This window comes from Tricharina praecox (assembly GCF_024521635.1).
Source record: "Tricharina praecox strain CBS 144465 chromosome Unknown BZA05scaffold_1, whole genome shotgun sequence".
Classification (NCBI taxonomy): domain Eukaryota; kingdom Fungi; phylum Ascomycota; class Pezizomycetes; order Pezizales; family Pyronemataceae; genus Tricharina; species Tricharina praecox.
This window is the reverse complement of record NW_026250403.1, coordinates 154,313-172,131: the sequence shown is the minus strand read 5'-3', so window position 1 is coordinate 172,131 and position 17,819 is coordinate 154,313. Positions and strand designations below refer to the sequence as shown.

Here is a 17,819-nt window from a genome sequence, read left to right as displayed (position 1 = left end):
TGGTGGGTATGTCTATTCCTTAAGTCGCTAGGTATCCTTCGCGTGGGGTCAGCTCGATCCTCATCCATTACACGGAACGGAACGAAACCCACCTGTAGTTATATCGTCACTCGGCTCTGTGTATATTCCCGTCGCAGTTAGATAGAAAGAGTAGTTACAGTCTAAAAACGTTGCAGTAGCAGTTGGAGATAACGAGTATGTAGTGGGACTCGCAAAATCGCAGAATCGCAGAGTCGCAGAGTCGCAGTTGCAGTTCGCAGTTCGCAGTTGAAGATAACGAGTACCTATAGCAGGTAGTGGGACGAGCCGCTCCTCCCCACGTCTCAGCTATCGGCGCATCTCATCATCCCAGCCCCAGCCCCAGACTCTGGCTCAAACTCAGACTCAGACTCAGACTCAGACTCAGGCGCGCGGGGTAACGAACGACAAACCTAAAGCATCCGGTCTGGGTACCGACCTATAGCTCCTGTGCGACGGGACGGGACTGGGACGTGCAGTCCGTATCCGGGATCTCGCCGGTGACCGGTCCGCCTTTTGGGGAATGGTCGTAGCTAATGTAGAGGGGAGTCGGTAGGTAGTAGGGCAGGCAGTAGTGATCAGTGACCAATGACCAATGGCCATCTGCATTGCATGGAACGTTTTTTTGGACGGAATGGCGGCATGGTGGGATGCCTAGGCTCCATTGTCCAGTTGCTTCTCGATTGGCTCTGGGGAATACGGGAAACATGATTTGGATGATCCTTGTCCTCCAATTCTGCTGTATTTACGCTTCTTTCCGAGCGAGAGAACTCGAAGAGATACGCACAAGCCCTATCCTGCACGAAGAATACCACAACCAAGATGGTCCGAATACATTACCTCAAGCATTCGATCGTGAATTCTATGTATGGCCTGTCCTGTATGAATCAGGGCCCCGCAGCGGTCACTCACGGGCCATCACTCGCTCTCAAATTTGTAGACGACCTCAGGTATTCTACACTCGTCCATCCGCCGTCTCCTTCGCTCCGTCCCTCCAATCCCTCCTCCACCCACTTCATACGTACAAGCTAGCAAAACGCCAGCCCTCAAACTAAAAGACAAGACAAGATATTTGCAAAAGACAAAAGGAAACAGTGTTGCTTTTATTGCTTGCTACTTCCTCTCCCCGATCCCCCCTTCATAAGTAAAAATCTATCGCGCGGACAAAAAAAAAAGAAACCGACCCGAAGCCCCGAAGCTTGAACATTTACTGTTCCGACTGTACCCGCATGCTTTGTATGCGAGCCTCGGCGGCGATGATCTAGTTGGTTGTTAGTAATTGTATGGTATGGATGAGAAAAGGGGGGGGGAGGGCATACATCAACAGCCTGCTTAACCTCCAGCAACAGCCTCGCCTCCCTCAGCCAATCGCTGGCCAGAGTTCTAGCCCAGCCCGAGAGCTGGTTCATCTCGCGGGCGGCGCTGTCCACATCACCCTCCTCGAGGTACGTCTCGGTCTTTGCCAGGATGCTCTCGACATCGTTGCCCTGCGCGAGGCCAGACTTCTTGAACATAAGTTTGCTCAACACCCAGTTGCCAGCGTGAGCCGCGATACCGGCGTCCTCGGGGAGGAGCGCGGCCCGTCGCACCTCGCCGGAAAGCTTGCGGAATTTGTCGACTAGCTGGGTGTGTGTCACCACGCCGTTCTGGTAAGCGGCGGGATTGATGGAGTCGATAGCGGCGGTCACGACATCGTTGCCCTCGGCGACCTCCTTCAGTGCCGCCATTTCACGGAGGAACGGCTTAGGCTGGTCGGGAGACTCGTAGGAAGCCTTGACAGCCTCGAGGGCGGTGAAGGTTCGCTGCGTCTTCAGGTTGGTGTCGATGACATCATTCCAGCGGGAGGTGAGCTGCTCCAACGCGGCAACGGCAGCCTCGAGCTCCTTCAGCTTTCCGAGTCTTCCGCCGCGCTCCTTCTCGACACGCGACTCGATCTCGCTGATCCAAGATCGCTTCATCTCGATGGCCTGCTCCAGGAGTTCGTTGCGGAGACGCTGCTCGGAGAGCTCGCGGGAGCGCTCGAGCTCGGTCTGCAGCTTTCTCTGGTAGGACATGGCGATTCTCTCGCGCTCGGCCTCGAAATCGTCCCGGAGCTGGTGCTCAAGGTCCTCGACTTGGTTGTTGACGTTTTTCAACAGGCCCTGGGCAGCCTTCGCAAACTCCAGGTCCTTCTGGTTGTTGCTGTCCTCGACCGCCTTCTCCATGCCCACCTTCAACGCACCAACCTGGTCGTTGACCTTCTTGAGTTCCGCCTTGGCGGCATCAATCACAGCGCCAAAAGTCTCACCAGACTCAGTCTTGTTGACAGTCTCGATGAGATTGTTGACAACCTTAACCAAATCCTGGACCACAGGGTCACTGGCGTTCGACAATTCCACAGAAGCGAGGGCAACAGCCGCCTTCTTGGGTGCAGCAGTGGAACCCGTGACCGCCTCCACCTTTTTAACATCACTTCCCTTCTGCGGAGCAGACTTCACATCGACAGTCTTAGCCTCGGCTCTCGCACCGTCAGCCGGAATCGACTTAGTCTCCTCGACGATAGGCCTATGACTGGACAGATGAGGACCGGGTTTTCCGACATCCACAGTCCTGGGGCCCTCACTATCCCTATCGACGACCTTCCACGAAGCACCGGAAGACTTCGGTATCGTGACCTTGGGCGAGTCGACCTTGCGCTGGATCCTGGAGAGCGCGTTGGGGAACCTCCGGCGGAACTCGCGCTCCTCAAAGTACAGCACCGCCTCCTCGCCGAGAGGAACATACTCCGTGAAGAAATCATGCACGTTGTCGGACTTCAGCGAGTAGAACACGCCGGCCGCAAACGATCCTCCCGTGAGCAGCGTCAGCCCCACCAGGAAATTTCTGAACTTGTGGGTTTTCTTGCCGGGCTTAGCAACGACGGGCTCGGCAGCGATGGGCTGGGCAGCGACGGGATGAACAGCGGCGGGAGGAGGAGTTGACGCCGGCGGGGGTGGTGGTGGTGGAGTTGGTGGTGGTGTGGGGACCCTCGGGGCGACCTTCGGGGAAGCAGAAGCACTGCTCTGCGGAGGAGAAGTCTGTATTTTAGGCGGCGACGGGGGGGTGAGCGGGACCTGTGTGGGGGAGGTGCCCACGGACGACGCGGGAGATAGCGGCGTGGGAGTCTTCAACGGCGGAGAAGCAGCGGACGCAGCCTTTGCCGGCGCGGGGGCAGGGGGCGCCGCATTGCTCGCTCCCCCGGGGAGCACCGGCGGCTTCGAGTCTTTGATGGTAGCTTTCACCGACTGCGGCGGATACGGGATCTTGGTATTTGCCAGGGCTCGCTACTGCACAGTAAACATCCTCAATTCATGCCAGACACAAATAGGACAGGACACACGACCACGCCGGGAGACTTCGGAACATACTCTTTGCTGTTGGGCGAGGTGGACTCGCGGTGCCGCCGCCCGGGCGATTGCCCTAACGGATGAAGATGGGAGACGCAGCATTGCCGCGGTTGGGTTGTGGTGGTGAAAGAGGTGGTTGTAGTGGTGGTAGATTTCTAGGCGATAACGACTGACGGAACTAGAATGCGATGATGATGATGCTCGGTCCGAAAGTTGCGAAGAAAACGAGCGCCTTGGCAGAGCAGATACCCGCAGCACCAAATTTAAGAAATAGAGCTCAACACCACAAACTCAAAATCACCAGTCCAGCTTTTCATTTCTCCACAACCTGCAAACCAATGGATTCTCTAACGTAATTTAATACCTCGACGATCATTTACACGTATGAGCAGCCCAGAATGAAAGAGAACTGAAGTAGAAGAAGAAGAAGAGGATATGATCTGGAAAAAGAAAAGAAAGGTGACGTTTCGACAACAAGCATCAAGCATCAAAAGAAAAAAAAACAAGAAAGGAAAAACACCATGAAAGACGAAGCATCGCGAAACAAAACAAAAACAAAAATCCTTCGATCGGGGGAGGGGTCCCGAGAACCAATTATGATATCTGGCCCAAGCTGTGAAGTAGAAGAATTCCCGGGCAAGCAGATGCCACCACATCACACCAGTTCCAACGTTAGGATAGGTAAAGACGCCGAAACCCACCTAATACCGTCCTGTGCAGGACACCCGTATGCCAGTACTCCCCGAATTCTTCTTCGATGACAACCAGAGCTATCCCCTCGACCTAGCCAAACGGAAAGAAATGTAGCATGTAAACGGCAAAATCCCCCGTCCTATCCCCCATCCCCAACTACCGTACATTCAGTCCCTTGCGAAGAAAAACAAAACGTCTAGCAGTTGCAGCCCTGCTGCTGAGCAGCCACGCCTCCCTTCAGGTCGACACCTCGTCCGCCAACGCCTGGTCTCGCACCCCTCGGTCCTTGCTGGTCGAGCGGGAGCTTCTTGGCGATTGCCGTGAACAGCGTCTTGACGTTCTCGGCAGTCTTCGCGGAGGTCTCGAAGAACAAAAGGCCGGCCTCCCTCGCATATGCCTCCGCCTCGGCAGTCTCTACTGCACGCTTCGAACCAGGACCCGTGGCGAGATCCAGCTTGTTTCCAGCCAGAGCAATGACGATGTTCTCGTTCGCTTGGCGTTGCAGTTCTTTGACCCATGCCTTTGCCTTATCCAGTGACGCCTAAAGTACCATTATGCTCAGTATGCCTCGCTCTGGAAGGCCACGCCAAGAGGATGAAGGGGAGGGGGAGGGGGAAGAGCAGAAGGGGTAAATACGGCTTGTGTAATGTCGTAAACCACAACAGCACAGTTGGCGTTACGGTAATACATGGGCGCCAGCGACTTGTAGCGTTCCTGACCAGCAGTATCCCTTCATTGTTCGCAACATCAGCATACTGTGTATAGCGGGGGGACGAGGAGAGGAGGAAGATGATGGCCGAGGGGTAGAGTCGGTGTGGCCGTACCAGATCTCAAACTTGACAGTAGTGGTCTCATCGAGAGCGATAGTCTGGGTGAGGAAGGCTGCGCCGATAGTACTTTCCCGGTAGTCGTCGAATTGGTCCTATAATCGCAGCCACAATCAGTACCACCGTCGATAGCGTCGAGCGGCCTCAGCGGGATAATACCTTGACGAACCGAAGCACCAGAGAGCTCTAAGGTATCCACACTTTAGTTAGTTGATCTGTTGCTTATCCAACCCACTTTCGTTGCGGAACAGGGAAGGAAATGAACCTTTCCGACAGCAGATTCACCTAGCAAAAGACGCGAAACCTGTTAGCTAGAGAACGAAAGCGATGACACTGGCGCCGACAGAGAGGACGCGTGTGAAGTATTTTTTATTGGTATATACCGAGAAGCACCAGCTTGAACTGGGCGAAGCGTTGCGACTGCGTCGAAGCACGAGGATGAGACATCGTTTGGTATGAAGGTGAATGTGGTCGATCGTCCCGGGGTTGCTGTTTGTTGAGGGAGGGAGGTTGGGAGCGATGGAAGGAGGCGACGAGAAATGAACTTCGTGGGACGTTTGAAAGCAGTAGTGTGAGGAGTGGGTTAAGGCTGTCTCTCTTGGGAAGAAATTCACGGTCGGAGGGAGGCGGCGACTGTTTCTATGGTGGTGGTGGTGGTGGTGGTAGATAGTGGTAGTAGTGGTGGTGGGTTGGTTGAGTGGGCTGAGTGAGCGGGTAGCAAGTTGGAATGTACAGTATGTGGTGCGTAAGGTAAGGTAAGGTATGGGTTGTTTGGGGGTGGGTGTGATGTGATGTGTAGGCAGAAGCTGGTTAGAGCAGCCTGTGTAGACTCAGAGGCCGAATCCGACAGCGATCACGAGGTTAGGGTTGGCTATTGTGGTCATCACTACCGGTATTCATTCTCGCAATTCTACAAGCAAGACTCTTGAAGAGCCATTCTGTGAATAAAATGGCATCGGCTTCATGTGGGAATCTCGGGGTGATTTGTTGAGTGGTTGTTGAGATGCCTGTCGACTTGCTGCGCAATCCAAGCGGCGAATGAGTACTATAGAGTACGTCTCCTCCAGCTTGGCCATACCGGTAGCTTGTGATGATGATGATGATGAGGCGGACGATGGTCTTCGGCGATCGTCTGCCTTCATCACTCTGTTTTCTCTCCGGAAGCAGCATGGAATCGGACGGGTGAGAGCGGGACTAGAGAGGTCCGAAATCCTCACAGAAATCCGCATTTGGCCGCTGCCTCACTCGCATCCGGAACGAACGGCGGAGGAAGAAGCAAGCAGCCTCACATGACGCCGAATTATTACATTCTTCTCGTGATGAGGTTATCTGAAGGCTGGGTATCTATGAGCATGATTACTGCGAGGGGTAGGGAGGAGATGCCGGTTGATAAGAAGGGCCAGGGACATCATGACTAGCGAAAAGAAGAGCTCATAGGTAGCTCCGATCACAGCTGCGTCTGGAGATCACATTCGCATTCACAACCACATTCAGCAACCCGCCGCAACCGCATACCCACCACAGCTCCACCGTTAGCTCCATCCCACCAAAGACATTTCGAAGTAAACAATATGGCCACCACAGCCGGCATCGCCGCTGCAGTCGTGCCCGGGAAAGCCCTGGGATTCATCGGTATTCTCAGCAGGCCCGTTGTCAGTGGTGGTGGTGGCGGCGGTAGTAGTGGTGGTAGCTCTCGCTGACCGCGCAAGCTCTCGGGTCCTCTCTCCACTACGTTCTTGCGCGTCTCCGAAGTTATGAGAAAGCGTTCACGTCGATTTCGACCATCTACGATCCCATATCCCCGCTGTCCTCGCCGGTCGTAATACTCCTTGAGAATAACGGGATCCGCCTGCGCTTCGATGGCGCCGACCAGCGGCTGCGGTTGATCGAAGTCCTGGACTTTCAGAAATGCGGGTTGACGTACAACAACCGCGAGATCGTGAAGCCTGGCGCTGGAGGCGGCCCGACGTTCAAGGGCATCTATAATAAATCCTTCGGCCCCACATATCCAGGGGAATACGTTGAATCGCAGGGCCTCTACGTGCTATCGTACCCCGGGGTGGCGTTTTCCTTCCCAATAGACCGTATAGCCTGGAAAGAAGACGTCGATTTCGTCTCGCTACTCTCGTCGACCAACGCGCAGCCCGCCACGAGCATGGCGATATTCGCGGGTCCGTCGTGGGCAGACGTGCGAGACGACCTGTTCACGCGCCCCGTCCAGAACCCACGTACCCCCAGCATCAACGGCTCGAACGCGCGTCTGTCCTCCGCGAACGACGAAGTCGAGTTCATTCGGATCCATGATGGCAACGCCATCGAGATAATACGGCGCCACAACCCGCCGTTTTGGATCACGTTGCACTCTACCACGCCGCAGGATCTGGTGTCGGAGTTGGGCCCGCCGGATGTGATATACCGCAAGAGCGATCACCGTCTCTCGATCCACCGTACCCGCCATGATGATATCGACTCGACAGAGGAGGACACACCGTCCGACGACGACGACTCTGATCTCTCGGACCTCTCCTCTACTTCCAACGGCGACTGTTTCTACAACTACTTCGTGCACGGCATCGACATCTTCATCTCTAGCGTGCGCTCGTCCAGCAACCCCGTAGCCACCAAGGTAATAATCCACGGCAACGTTCCGGGGAGCTACGAGTTCCAGCGATACCGGCGATGCAGATGGGCAGTAGAGCTTTCTCCGCTATCACCGCCGAAATCCACAATGGATCTGCACGTCGATAGCGAGCAGTCCTTCGACGATGTCCTAGTACAGCTCCATGGACGCTTCGGTGGCGCTCAGAAGCCGATGCCGTTGAATCGTGGAAGCGATTCGCCGAGTAGTAGCTGTGAACTGTTGGGCGGCTGGGAAGATGGCGATACGGCGACGGGTGCGAAGGTCCCCCCGGGAACGAACGAGACGACATATGGCAATACTGGTGAATGCATCTCCCCTCCCCCCCTCCCGCCCTCTTCTCCCATACGAAACTAACGATTCTGAATAGAACTTTACGGATTTCCGGGTTTCATATTCGAAGTATTGAAGAATAAGAGTATTTCGTGTCTTACCGTGTTTTAACACCTTTTTGGGGGACAGATTTCGGTCTACTTTATATTTTTATTTTTGCCGTGTTTTACTTTGCTTTCAGCCGTTTGTTTTTTGTGCAGTTTTCAGGCAGGCATCCATCATACCAGAAGTTGAAGTTATTTAGTTGGGGCATCGGGTTGCGGGCATGGAGGATTATCCATTCTTGTTCTCACTGTCTCTCTATCGTGGTTCTGTGGAGCTGTTGTCCAAGTGCAGAATGTGTCACGTGTGAGAGCTTGACCGAGTGATACCTCCAGCCCACCATCACGTCACGTCGCGTCACCCCACGCCGCCCGCCACCACAACGCGTCCTAACCTTTCCCGCCAGCCCCGCCCTTCCCGCCCTACCCTCCCCGCCTCCCCGCCTCCCCGCCTCTTCCCCGCCTCCTCCCCGCCACGACCAACACGACCAACACGACCAACCACGACCCAACACGACCAACACGACGACTAGCACGACCAACCACGACCCACGACCCACGACTAGTACGACCCACGACCACAAACACCCACAAGCAAGATGAAAGTCCGCATCACCTCATACACCGCGACTGCCGTGTGGCGCTGGGACGTCCCGGAGGACGACGTGTGCGGCATCTGCCGCGTGCAGTTTGACGGTACCTGTCCGAACTGTCGCTTCCCCGGCGATGAATGTCCGTTGCTCAATGGCAAGTGTGGTCACTCGTTTCACTTGGTATGTCTCTCGTCGTCTAGGATTTGGGTGTGTGTGTGGCGGGAGAGGCTGATGAGCGGAACAGCATTGTGTCAACGACTGGATTCAGACTGAGGCCTCTAGGGGATTGTGCCCCATGTGCCGCCAGAAGTTCGAGTTCGAGGCGCAGTAAATGGGGAGATTGGATTGCAAACGGATGGGCGGGATTTGGGATGATTTGAGGGTGGCTCAAGGAATCACGATGACTGAAGAATACCAATTTGCCTTTTACGCTCAGTGATGATTATGGTGACTGTGAATTGTAATGTTACGTTATGTGCTACTAATGAGGGGACCGTATGAATTGTAATGTAATGCATACTCAAGACTTGACATTCTCCTGCAAGCCGTTATGCGCCGATGATGGGACTGTGAATTGTAATGTAATGCATAAGGTAAGTACATCATATGCACTGACGACAGACCGAGTGACACCTCTCAGCACGTCGCCACCACCACGTCACGACACCCCACGCCGCCCGCCACCACAACAAGCCCGCCCTAACCTTTACCGCCCGCCTCCCCGCCTCCTCCCCGCCTTTCCTCCCTACCACGACCAACCACGACTATACGACGACCCCCACGACCCACGACCCACGACTAGTACGACCCACGACCACAAACACCCACAAGCAAGATGAAAGTCCGCATCACCTCATACACCGCAACTGCCGTGTGGCGCTGGGACGTCCCGGAGGACGACGTGTGCGGCATCTGCCGCGTGCAGTTTGACGGTACCTGTCCCAACTGTCGCTTTCCGGGCGATGAATGTCCGTTGCTCAATGGCAAGTGCGGACATTCGTTTCATCTGGTAAGTAATCTCTAGGATACCTATGTGTGGCGGGTGAGGCTGATGAGGGGAAACAAAGCACTGTGTGAACGACTGGATCCAGACTGAGGCGTCTAGAGGACTGTGCCCCATGTGCCGCCAGAAGTTCGAGTTCGAGGCGCAGTAGATGGGTGGGCTGGATTGCAAACAAAACAGATGGGGGGTTTGTGACGATTTGAGGGTGGGCTTAAGGAATCACGATGACGATTAAAAATATCAATTTGCGTTTTACGTTCAGTGCTGTTATGGGATCGTGAATTGTAATGTGACGTTATGTGCTGATGGCAGTGTGAATTGCAATTTGAATTGTAATGTAATGCATACTCAAGACTTGACAATTTCCTGCCAGCCGTTCAATCGAAAGCAAAGCAAAGCAAAGCGAAAGGTATCAACCAATACAAGAGTCTTCCCCAATCTTCCCTCGCTCCCTTACACCTTGGTAGGATCCTCCTCCGCTAAAGTCCCCCCATAATCAGCCCCACATCTCTCTTCCATATTGTAGGTAGGGTTGGTACTCACGAGAAAGAATCCCCTTCTCAACAACCTCCTCCGGCTTGGGGCGGTGTGCAAGCTTCTCCTTGAGTGTGTCTTCGAGCATACTCTTCTCGAGATCCCGCTGCGCAGCGATGAGGGCCGGGGCGACGTTGTGATTCTCGGGAAGGACTCCCCCTGTAGTTATATCTCGTCAATATCGAGGGGAAGGTGGGGGGGAACATGGGGGAACATGGGATGGGGGCGGGGCGGGGGGAGCTCACTCTGCAACAGCTCCTCCTTCGTCGGCCGCTTCGAAAGGTGTTTCTTCAGGGCGTCCTGGGCCATAGCTTTCTCGAGCTCTACGCGAGTAGGTAGCTAGATCAGTGGCCGAGAGCGAGTGGGGGGACGGCGGGATGGGGTACCAGCCTGCTGACGCTGGATCGCTGGTGCTCCATGGTGCAGGATGTTGCGGTCTACGAGGTCTTTCTCTTCCGGGCGGAATTGGAGGGCTGGTTTGTTGTTTGCTCTGTTAGCTAAGATTGAGGGATGGCGCGGGGATGGACAGTGACGGCGGGGAGATACCATGTTCCAGCGAGTTCTTGCGGTCCTTGGTCGGACCGATGGGGGAGAGGTCGACGCCCGGGTTGGTATCGGTGGCGGTGGTGGTGTCGATGGGGGCTGGGCCGGACATTGAGCGTAGGCTTGGTTTTGGTTGATGATGAAGCTGTGTGATGGGAGCGGTGATGGTATGGAGCGAGTACAAGTAGTGGAAGTCGAAGAGTCCACAGAGAGGAGCTGGCTGGATGAGCTGTTCACGGCTGGTTGCGGTGGTTTGCTCGGCGACCTTAGTTGCTCTAGCTTAGCGGGTCATCCCTGCTATGCTGGGGGTCATCGTGCATGTGCGGGGAAGCAGAGGAAAAGGAGCTCTCCTCGACATGTACAAGGTACACTACATACACCACTCTCCCTTACATCATCTTCTAGATACATTCTTTGGCCACCACCGTCATTCGAAGACGAGGAGGCATTCGGCTGAACAAGATGGAGACGATGAAGAGAGGACGTTGGGTATACTTCAATCGATTTTCTCGCGAGCCGAGCAGCTACTGACACTCTTGCAAGCTCTCTTTTCCACAGCTCTCGGGAGAGGACACCGCGGAAATTGCACTTCCCTGGAAATTTCGTCAACGAATCGAACCGTCGTTTGATATTTGGGCGAAACATCCGTGAAGAATATGATTGAATCCTGGATTTGTCGATTCATATTCTTGACTGGATGGCCTTGAATTCTCCCTCTAGCACCTAATCATGCTGGGCCTCCAGGACCAAGGCACTTCAGGAATGCCCTGCTCAAAAACGCCTCTGGCCTGTTCCCTTACGAGGAAGCGTATCAACACTCTTGGAACAATAGCACGAAAAACGTTTCCCGGATCCGACAGGCTGACTGCTCCCCACCTCACCCATATGAACGGCTCCTGGGCTTCCGATAGGCTGTATGAATATACTACTGCCATCGTCTGTGGATCCTTGTGTTTGTTAGTGGTGAAAGTCCGGGAAACTAGGGGTCCTCAAACCTATCTAGGTGAAAATCTAGCCGGAATCTGGTTTGGAAACATTAGCCAATCAGAATAGCCAGACTTGCGATGTAGGTTTGAGGACCCCGTGCCAGGTGCTGTTCTGGATAGAAGCGTATCGGGCCACTTTCCTCGATACGAACTGGCCAGACCGGCGCCGAGAGAAAATTTCTGCAGTCTCAGTCCTTGATCCCGGAAACCGCCCGTTACCTACACCTATTATGGTGAGCTAAAGGCGAGCTAGAGCTCCTGCAGTCTCCCAGACGGCACCCAGACGGTGTTTTCGCGGTCCGGAAAAGTAGTGGCGTCTGGAGAATTTTAGCGGATCCTGAAAAATTCGGTATTTGCCGGACCAGTAAAACACCTTATCACTCGGCCAGATTTTCACCCAGATAGGTTTGAGAACCCCTACTATCGTGTTTGATCTCGTTTCGGCTGTTTGTAGGCAGTCCAAGTCCAAGCCTAACAGCAAGAGTCACTTTGGTCCGAATCTCGAAAGGCCCGGATTTTCTGCACAGACTCGGAACTACTAGATGGCTTCATTAGTGTTGAGATAGGCTGACAACAGGGGTTCAGCCTTGCTGTGCGACCCTCACAAATTTCTTATTTTTTCTTCAAACCAGCGATTCATTATCACCACAACGACTGTTCAAGACGTTCTCTTTCCCTCTCGTATCTTTTGACATTGTCATCATGATAGTTGTGGTGGTTGGGACCGTTGGGTGATGAGAGAGAGACCTTCTCACTATTATCAGCCTCATCTTGCAGCGCCAAGATTCAGCCTATCCCGATACTAATGAAGTCATCTAGTGTCACGGTTAAGAAATCTATGCCTCAAGTAGCTACTGGGATGATGGCCTTCAGCCATCAAAATACCTTTTAGTCGAGTGGTATAGTACTTTCCCAGTGTATTTTATTACACGGGAGAATATCCGCAGTGGGTTCTGGTGGACCGGCCCAGTCCCTTTGGATTTCGAGGTTCTTGGAAGAACTATTGGCATCAAAGAACCAACAGCCACCAAGCCAGTGTTGAGTTGCCATCTCAGCTATCGACCTCCTCTCCAATTCGTTCACTATCATCTCTTTCTGCGGCCGAAGTCTTCGCAATTTCCACCCCCTCGGGATCATCAAGAGTTCCACCAACTCCGCGAATCCCTTGAATTAGATCTGAAAAGCAACAGTCCACGTTCATGAAGGCTTCGCCATGGTTTCAGCAAAGTTTCAAAAGCTCACATAGTGAAACTTCACCATTGCGACAATTTGGAGCAGCGACTTGAGGCTGGAGCCAAGCGGGAGTCAGCTAGCAAACAACAAAAACCGCGAAAACGGCGGAGAATTCCAGATGAGGGTCGATAATTTACGTCTGTCCAACAGATAGATGAGTATGAGGAATCTCTAGCACGTACGACGGAGAATGTTTGCCTTGCGAGGATCGCAAAGATGCAGGAAAAAGCTAATAAGTTGGCCAACCGGGTGAAGGAGTTAACAGCAAAGAAAGAGAAATATATGGGGATGGAGAAGGACGGAAAACGGCTGCCAGTGACTTGAAAGTCAGTTGCTCGGTTGCAAGAGGAGGAAGAAAGGGAGATAAGCCGCCTGCAAACATTGAGAGACGACATGAGCCGTTTGGAAGAGACTCTGGAAGAGGGAAGTGGTGGTGAGTCGGAAGACGGGCAGGAGGATGACTGAAAGACTTGGAGATGGAGTATTTAAATTTTAATACAAGTTGTTTTTATTGAAGTTTTCACAATAGCTGAAAAGGCCTACATCTGAGGATCAACCTGACTTTGTACTTGACTTAGTTGGAGCAAAACTGGTTGAGTCCGGGTGGATTTTGTAAGAAGGACTCCATGCGCGGGCAGCCGAATCGCCGCCGCGACGAAGCCGAATATTTTATATCATTAAATATCACTCGCGTGAAGCTCTTCCGAGTCCGCTAGCTAAATAGCGTTAGGCTCATTCTGTTGGCATAAAACCTCTCTAGGTAGGTTGTCAGCTCTCGCGCGCACGTGAGGTCAACACGGCCATAGCGCTAAATCGCGTCATCCCCGACTCCCCGGCTGTGTGAAGAGTCATCAACGCGACACTTCACGACATCCGCAGCTGCCAACGACGACACGCATCGCATCATGTGGCTTTTAGGATGCGACGACAAGGACACGCTGAACGGAACTCGCATATGGTTACGGCCGGGCACGAGATGTGTTCTTGGAAGAGTCAAGTGCGACGATGGTATGTCGCGAGGTAGCGGTTGGCGGGGCGGGGGGGAGCTGAGGGCTAATGCGTGCGATGTAGTTACCGCCGTGGTTCCCTCGAGTCGATCGATTTCGCGACGGCATTTGGTGATCAACGTGGGCCCTGTAAATGAAGGGGACGGAGTATGGCCTATCCTACCGGTGGTTTGTGAAGTAGCGGCGTGGTGCTGATGGTCGGTGGGGCAGATCAAACTCCACGCCCGAACGGAACTCACGATCCAAGACTGTGATACAAAGCATGGCACGATTTGGAATGGCAAGAAGATCAAGGGGACTGTTGCTCTCGATACACGCGACGAGCACGGTTTCTATCTGGGGAAGCATGGCTGTGCGTTTAGGTTCGCTATACACCACAACCCGCATAGAGGAGTGAAGTGGGCTCACAAAGGCAGGGTGAAATGGACGCCAGTAATCTTTTCGGTTTCTCTCTCCTCCAAGGAGCGGAAAGACAAGAACAGCATGGCCGTGTATCGTTCGCAACTAGAGAAGCTGGACATCAAAACCATCGCCACCTGGACCGACGGCACCACGCATGTCATCGCCGCAAAACGCAACACTGCAATCGGTCTACAAGCCCTCGTCAACGGCCGACACATCGTGACACACTCCTACATCGACGCCATCGTCTCGGCTGCTCAGTTGCCACCGACGGACAACGGACAGACGCCCCAGTCGTCGCTGGAATGTGACTTCGATGCGCACTGGCCCACGGCGGAGGACTTTCTCCCGCCCGTGGGCTATGAGCCTGTGTCGCAGCCCCCGGAGGCTTATGCCCCGGATGGAAGGAGAAAGAACATTTTTGAAGGTTGGGTATTTGTGTTTGGCGACGAGGTGCAGTACCATAACCTCCTTGCACCTATTACGGATGCTGGAGGGAAGCCGGAGAAGTTCACAATCAAGGATGGCGTCACACTGCCTGAGGAGCTGGCGGACTTTGTGCAGAAGCGGAGACTCGGGGACGATATCGCCGTGGTCAGGTTTAGGTCAAAGACAAATCCGGACTGGGAAATGAGATTTACTCAGAAGTTGCAGCAGTTGTAGGTTTTATTCTGGCTGCAATGGCGGAGGTGTGCTCAGACTGATGGGGTTGTAGATTGGGCTTTCGCGTTGTCGAACAGAACGAGTTTCTGGAGGTTATCCTGAGTTGTGATACTTCCACTCTTCACCGACCACTCCAGCAACAGCAGAGTCCCCGGCAACGCTCACCGGAACCACCTACGCCTAGTAACAGAGGTATATAGATTGGAAACTCACGTGCATTCAGGCCACAGAATAGCTGACAATCCCAAGCTAAACCGGAGCCCGAATCCGCCAAAAAACCTGCTCCCTCCGAAGGCCCAGCTGCAACTCGTACCAGGGCCAGGGTCGGTCTACGCATGCCAATGTTGCGGTGTCCCTTTGACTGACGAACGAGTAGGTTCGACGGAGAGGTGCCACACCCATCGATCCTTTTGCCTTCGATGTCGGTGGTGATTTCGTGGCGCCGACTCCCGAGCCCGCAAGTCAGATTCCAACACAGAGTCCAGAGAGCAGGAGAGACCAGCCAATATTCTCGAACGACGTAGGTGATCAACAGGGCATAGATGGAGCAGCTGCTAACCTGGTGCGATTAGAATCTGGGTAAACAGTCGAGTTTTAATCGACTCATCCCGACACCAATGGAGATGGAACAGGACGAGCCTTCGTCCTCGATAGCGGATAGTATCATAGTTGGCTCACAGCCGCCCTCACGGAAACGCCCCGCCCCCGCCGCGCCCGCAGTGCCAGACCGCGACGAGAACCTGGACATGATGGATCTCCTGCCTGGTGCAAGAATTGCCAAACGCCGCAAAGTCGCGGAGGAAGAAGAACGTGCTCGCCGCGGCGAGACGATCTCCCCACAGGAATCCATCGCGGTCGACGAATCTGCAGCATCCCAGGTATCGGTAAAAGCAGAGCCAAAGACTCCGGCCAAGATGAAGAAACGTGGCAAGCCCGAGACCACCTTCGAAGTGCAGGCGCGCGAGATTAGGGAGAAGGAGGCGGCTGAGGCAGAAAGGGTTAAGGTCGAGGAACAAAGGGCTATGGAAGGTGTCGATATTGCCGGATTGAAGAATCTGGCGATTGTAGAGACTGTGGAAGTCAAGCCCCGCGTCAATAGGTCCTTTAGAGCTGCAAGTGGAGAGGGAAGTGATCGATGGAAGCCAGAGTGGAATGGACGGGAAAACTTCAAGGGGTTTAGACGCTCTGGTACGGGGAGCAGTACTAGATCCTTCAATGGGCCCAAGATACTTATTGATCTTGTTGAACACAAGCACCGGGATTTCGGCATTGGAGATGGTGGGCTATCTGTGGTTCTTTTGATACCAAACAGCAAGCTGATTTTGCTACAGGCTACTGGATCGGGGACGAAGACTCGGGTTCATCCCGCCGCAAGGGAACACAGCGGAGCACCCAACAAGCAGAGGAAATCATCCCCTCGCCACCCCGCCGTGGTGGTGCCGGCGCCTTCTCCACCGCCCGCGAACCTGCCGAGGCAGACCAATCCGACCCCGACTCCCCGCCCACCTTTAGCCTCCGCAACCGCCGAGGCGGAACTACCAGTCAAGCACAGACACCGCAACCCCATCACCGCAACAGTAGCGCGCTCCCATCGATGTCACAGAGTCAGACGCAGGCCGGGACGAAGCGACCGGTGCCCCCGCAGGCCAGTAGTAGAGTCCCCCCCGCGAAGAAACCAAAGACGGCCCTCAAGATTGGGTCGGATGCGGAGAGTGATAGCGATGATAGCGATGACGATGGATTGAGGTTTAAGTTGCGACGGAGGAGGTAGTAGTGGGGAGGAAATGAATTGTGAGTAGGTAGTGATGTTGGCTGGTCTGACACCGGTAGTTACTCGTCATGTTTTGCTCGTTCTGTATGTAGCTGTTGTATGATACATTCCTTCACCTTCATTCCATCATTCCTTCCTTGATCCATTCCTTCTCTTCCAATGATTCACAAATAAAAATCCTACCAACCTACCAACCTACCGCCCCTCCTCCTCCAAATACCGTTTCATAGTAGTAAACTCCCTCTTCCCCATCTTTTTCCAGTAAATTCACATTAGCCAAAACCCATCCCCCATCCCCCACCCCAGCGAGCCAGCGAGCCAGCCAGCCAGCCATAGGTAACTACATACATCAAGTAAATACCGTATATGCGTCTGATCAGTGACGTTCCGGTTCCGCAGGAACTCATCTTTCGCCCACTGCCGGAGCTCGTGGCGTCCGCGCGCCTGCGCCGTCGCCCGAAGGATGTCGCGGTAGAAGTGCAGCGCGCGCGTGCGCAGGAGGAACTAGCGTAGCTTTTAGTCCGAGGCGGGGGCGGCGGAAAGAGGGAGGAGGGAGGTACACTTTGCAGCGACGGGACTGTCGTGGGGATGCTGTGGGGTGGGCGCATGGTCGGATCTGGAGGTTGCGGCGCTGGGGGTGGGGAGGCGCGAGATGAAATCGCGGGGGCACGCGGGCACGTGGTTTACGTCATAGATGGTTACTAGTGGTTCACATAAATACCACGGTATTGGTGATCGGTAGGTACATAGCCTCTGACAGCCATGTTCGTTACTGGGCGACCAGAGGCCGTTTTCCCATCATAGCTAACTGCTGAAGCTGAAGCCGAAGCCCTCCTCCATCGTCTACATAATACCATTTTGTTTCTGTGTTCCTTTTCATTGGCTTTGTTGGTTCATAATTCATCTGGATTCTGCGGCATGCTTTTTTTCTGACAAAGCAAGCTGATTTTATAACACCGTATCCATCCCTCCTCCTGCAGGACACGGTTGGACGACGGTGTCAATTTTACCCCGTTTTTTTGCTACAGTAGTTAACTATATTTGGGTGGGAAGGTTGAGAGCGCTTCATAAGAGCGCACTCGGCTTGTCCGGTGGCGGCGGGGGGGTGGGGGGGGTGGTCTCGTCTGGATCCACTGCCGCTGGGATAGGTATGTGGGGCAGCACGGATC

The 17,819-nt window shown here is 54.1% G+C and overlaps 8 protein-coding genes across 8 annotated transcripts; 4 read left to right on the top strand and 4 right to left on the bottom strand.

Annotated features, from left to right (window-relative positions):
• Positions 1 to 872: 872 nt before the first annotated feature.
• BZA05DRAFT_956 (mitochondrial inner membrane protein-domain-containing protein) lies at positions 873 to 3,653 on the bottom strand. Its single transcript, XM_051488835.1, has 3 exons — positions 3,405 to 3,653; positions 1,338 to 3,320; positions 873 to 1,279 (listed from the first exon to the last, which is right to left on the bottom strand). Exons 1-3 carry the CDS (start codon positions 3,483 to 3,485, stop codon positions 1,226 to 1,228), a joined length of 2,118 nt encoding a protein of 705 aa, XP_051343960.1. The 5' UTR covers positions 3,486 to 3,653; the 3' UTR covers positions 873 to 1,225.
• A 502-nt stretch (positions 3,654 to 4,155) lies between these two features.
• On the bottom strand, positions 4,156 to 5,522 carry BZA05DRAFT_954 (ras family-domain-containing protein). The gene is made up of 6 exons (XM_051488831.1): positions 5,287 to 5,522; positions 5,169 to 5,188; positions 5,063 to 5,089; positions 4,901 to 4,998; positions 4,713 to 4,806; positions 4,156 to 4,617 (listed from the first exon to the last, which is right to left on the bottom strand). Exons 1-6 carry the CDS (start codon positions 5,348 to 5,350, stop codon positions 4,273 to 4,275), a joined length of 648 nt encoding a protein of 215 aa, XP_051343959.1. The 5' UTR covers positions 5,351 to 5,522; the 3' UTR covers positions 4,156 to 4,272.
• A 718-nt stretch (positions 5,523 to 6,240) lies between these two features.
• On the top strand, positions 6,241 to 8,190 carry BZA05DRAFT_380950 (uncharacterized protein). Its single transcript, XM_051481946.1, has 3 exons — positions 6,241 to 6,535; positions 6,613 to 7,845; positions 7,912 to 8,190. Exons 1-3 carry the CDS (start codon positions 6,475 to 6,477, stop codon positions 7,983 to 7,985), a joined length of 1,368 nt encoding a protein of 455 aa, XP_051343958.1. The 5' UTR covers positions 6,241 to 6,474; the 3' UTR covers positions 7,986 to 8,190.
• Positions 8,191 to 8,336: 146 nt separating this feature from the next.
• BZA05DRAFT_380947 (anaphase-promoting complex subunit 11) lies at positions 8,337 to 9,028 on the top strand. The gene is made up of 2 exons (XM_051481945.1): positions 8,337 to 8,688; positions 8,753 to 9,028. The coding sequence occupies exons 1-2, from the start codon at positions 8,515 to 8,517 to the stop codon at positions 8,837 to 8,839; spliced, it is 261 nt and encodes an 86-aa protein (XP_051343957.1). The 5' UTR covers positions 8,337 to 8,514; the 3' UTR covers positions 8,840 to 9,028.
• A 120-nt stretch (positions 9,029 to 9,148) lies between these two features.
• BZA05DRAFT_380945 (anaphase-promoting complex subunit 11) lies at positions 9,149 to 9,772 on the top strand. The gene is made up of 2 exons (XM_051481944.1): positions 9,149 to 9,517; positions 9,576 to 9,772. Exons 1-2 carry the CDS (start codon positions 9,344 to 9,346, stop codon positions 9,660 to 9,662), a joined length of 261 nt encoding a protein of 86 aa, XP_051343956.1. The 5' UTR covers positions 9,149 to 9,343; the 3' UTR covers positions 9,663 to 9,772.
• Positions 9,773 to 9,805: 33 nt separating this feature from the next.
• BZA05DRAFT_380942 (uncharacterized protein) lies at positions 9,806 to 10,850 on the bottom strand. The gene is made up of 5 exons (XM_051481943.1): positions 10,592 to 10,850; positions 10,432 to 10,518; positions 10,291 to 10,368; positions 10,055 to 10,204; positions 9,806 to 9,990 (listed from the first exon to the last, which is right to left on the bottom strand). Exons 1-5 carry the CDS (start codon positions 10,698 to 10,700, stop codon positions 9,965 to 9,967), a joined length of 450 nt encoding a protein of 149 aa, XP_051343955.1. The 5' UTR covers positions 10,701 to 10,850; the 3' UTR covers positions 9,806 to 9,964.
• Positions 10,851 to 13,612: 2,762 nt separating this feature from the next.
• BZA05DRAFT_427833 (uncharacterized protein) lies at positions 13,613 to 16,699 on the top strand. Its single transcript, XM_051486075.1, has 9 exons — positions 13,613 to 13,815; positions 13,879 to 13,961; positions 14,025 to 14,176; positions 14,231 to 14,875; positions 14,932 to 15,071; positions 15,129 to 15,202; positions 15,256 to 15,399; positions 15,452 to 16,157; positions 16,211 to 16,699. The coding sequence occupies exons 1-9, from the start codon at positions 13,713 to 13,715 to the stop codon at positions 16,648 to 16,650; spliced, it is 2,487 nt and encodes an 828-aa protein (XP_051343954.1). The 5' UTR covers positions 13,613 to 13,712; the 3' UTR covers positions 16,651 to 16,699.
• BZA05DRAFT_380936 (uncharacterized protein) lies at positions 16,700 to 17,313 on the bottom strand. The gene is made up of 3 exons (XM_051481942.1): positions 17,211 to 17,313; positions 16,999 to 17,154; positions 16,700 to 16,902 (listed from the first exon to the last, which is right to left on the bottom strand). The coding sequence occupies exons 1-3, from the start codon at positions 17,256 to 17,258 to the stop codon at positions 16,846 to 16,848; spliced, it is 261 nt and encodes an 86-aa protein (XP_051343953.1). The 5' UTR covers positions 17,259 to 17,313; the 3' UTR covers positions 16,700 to 16,845.
• Between the last annotated feature and the right edge of the window lie 506 nt (positions 17,314 to 17,819).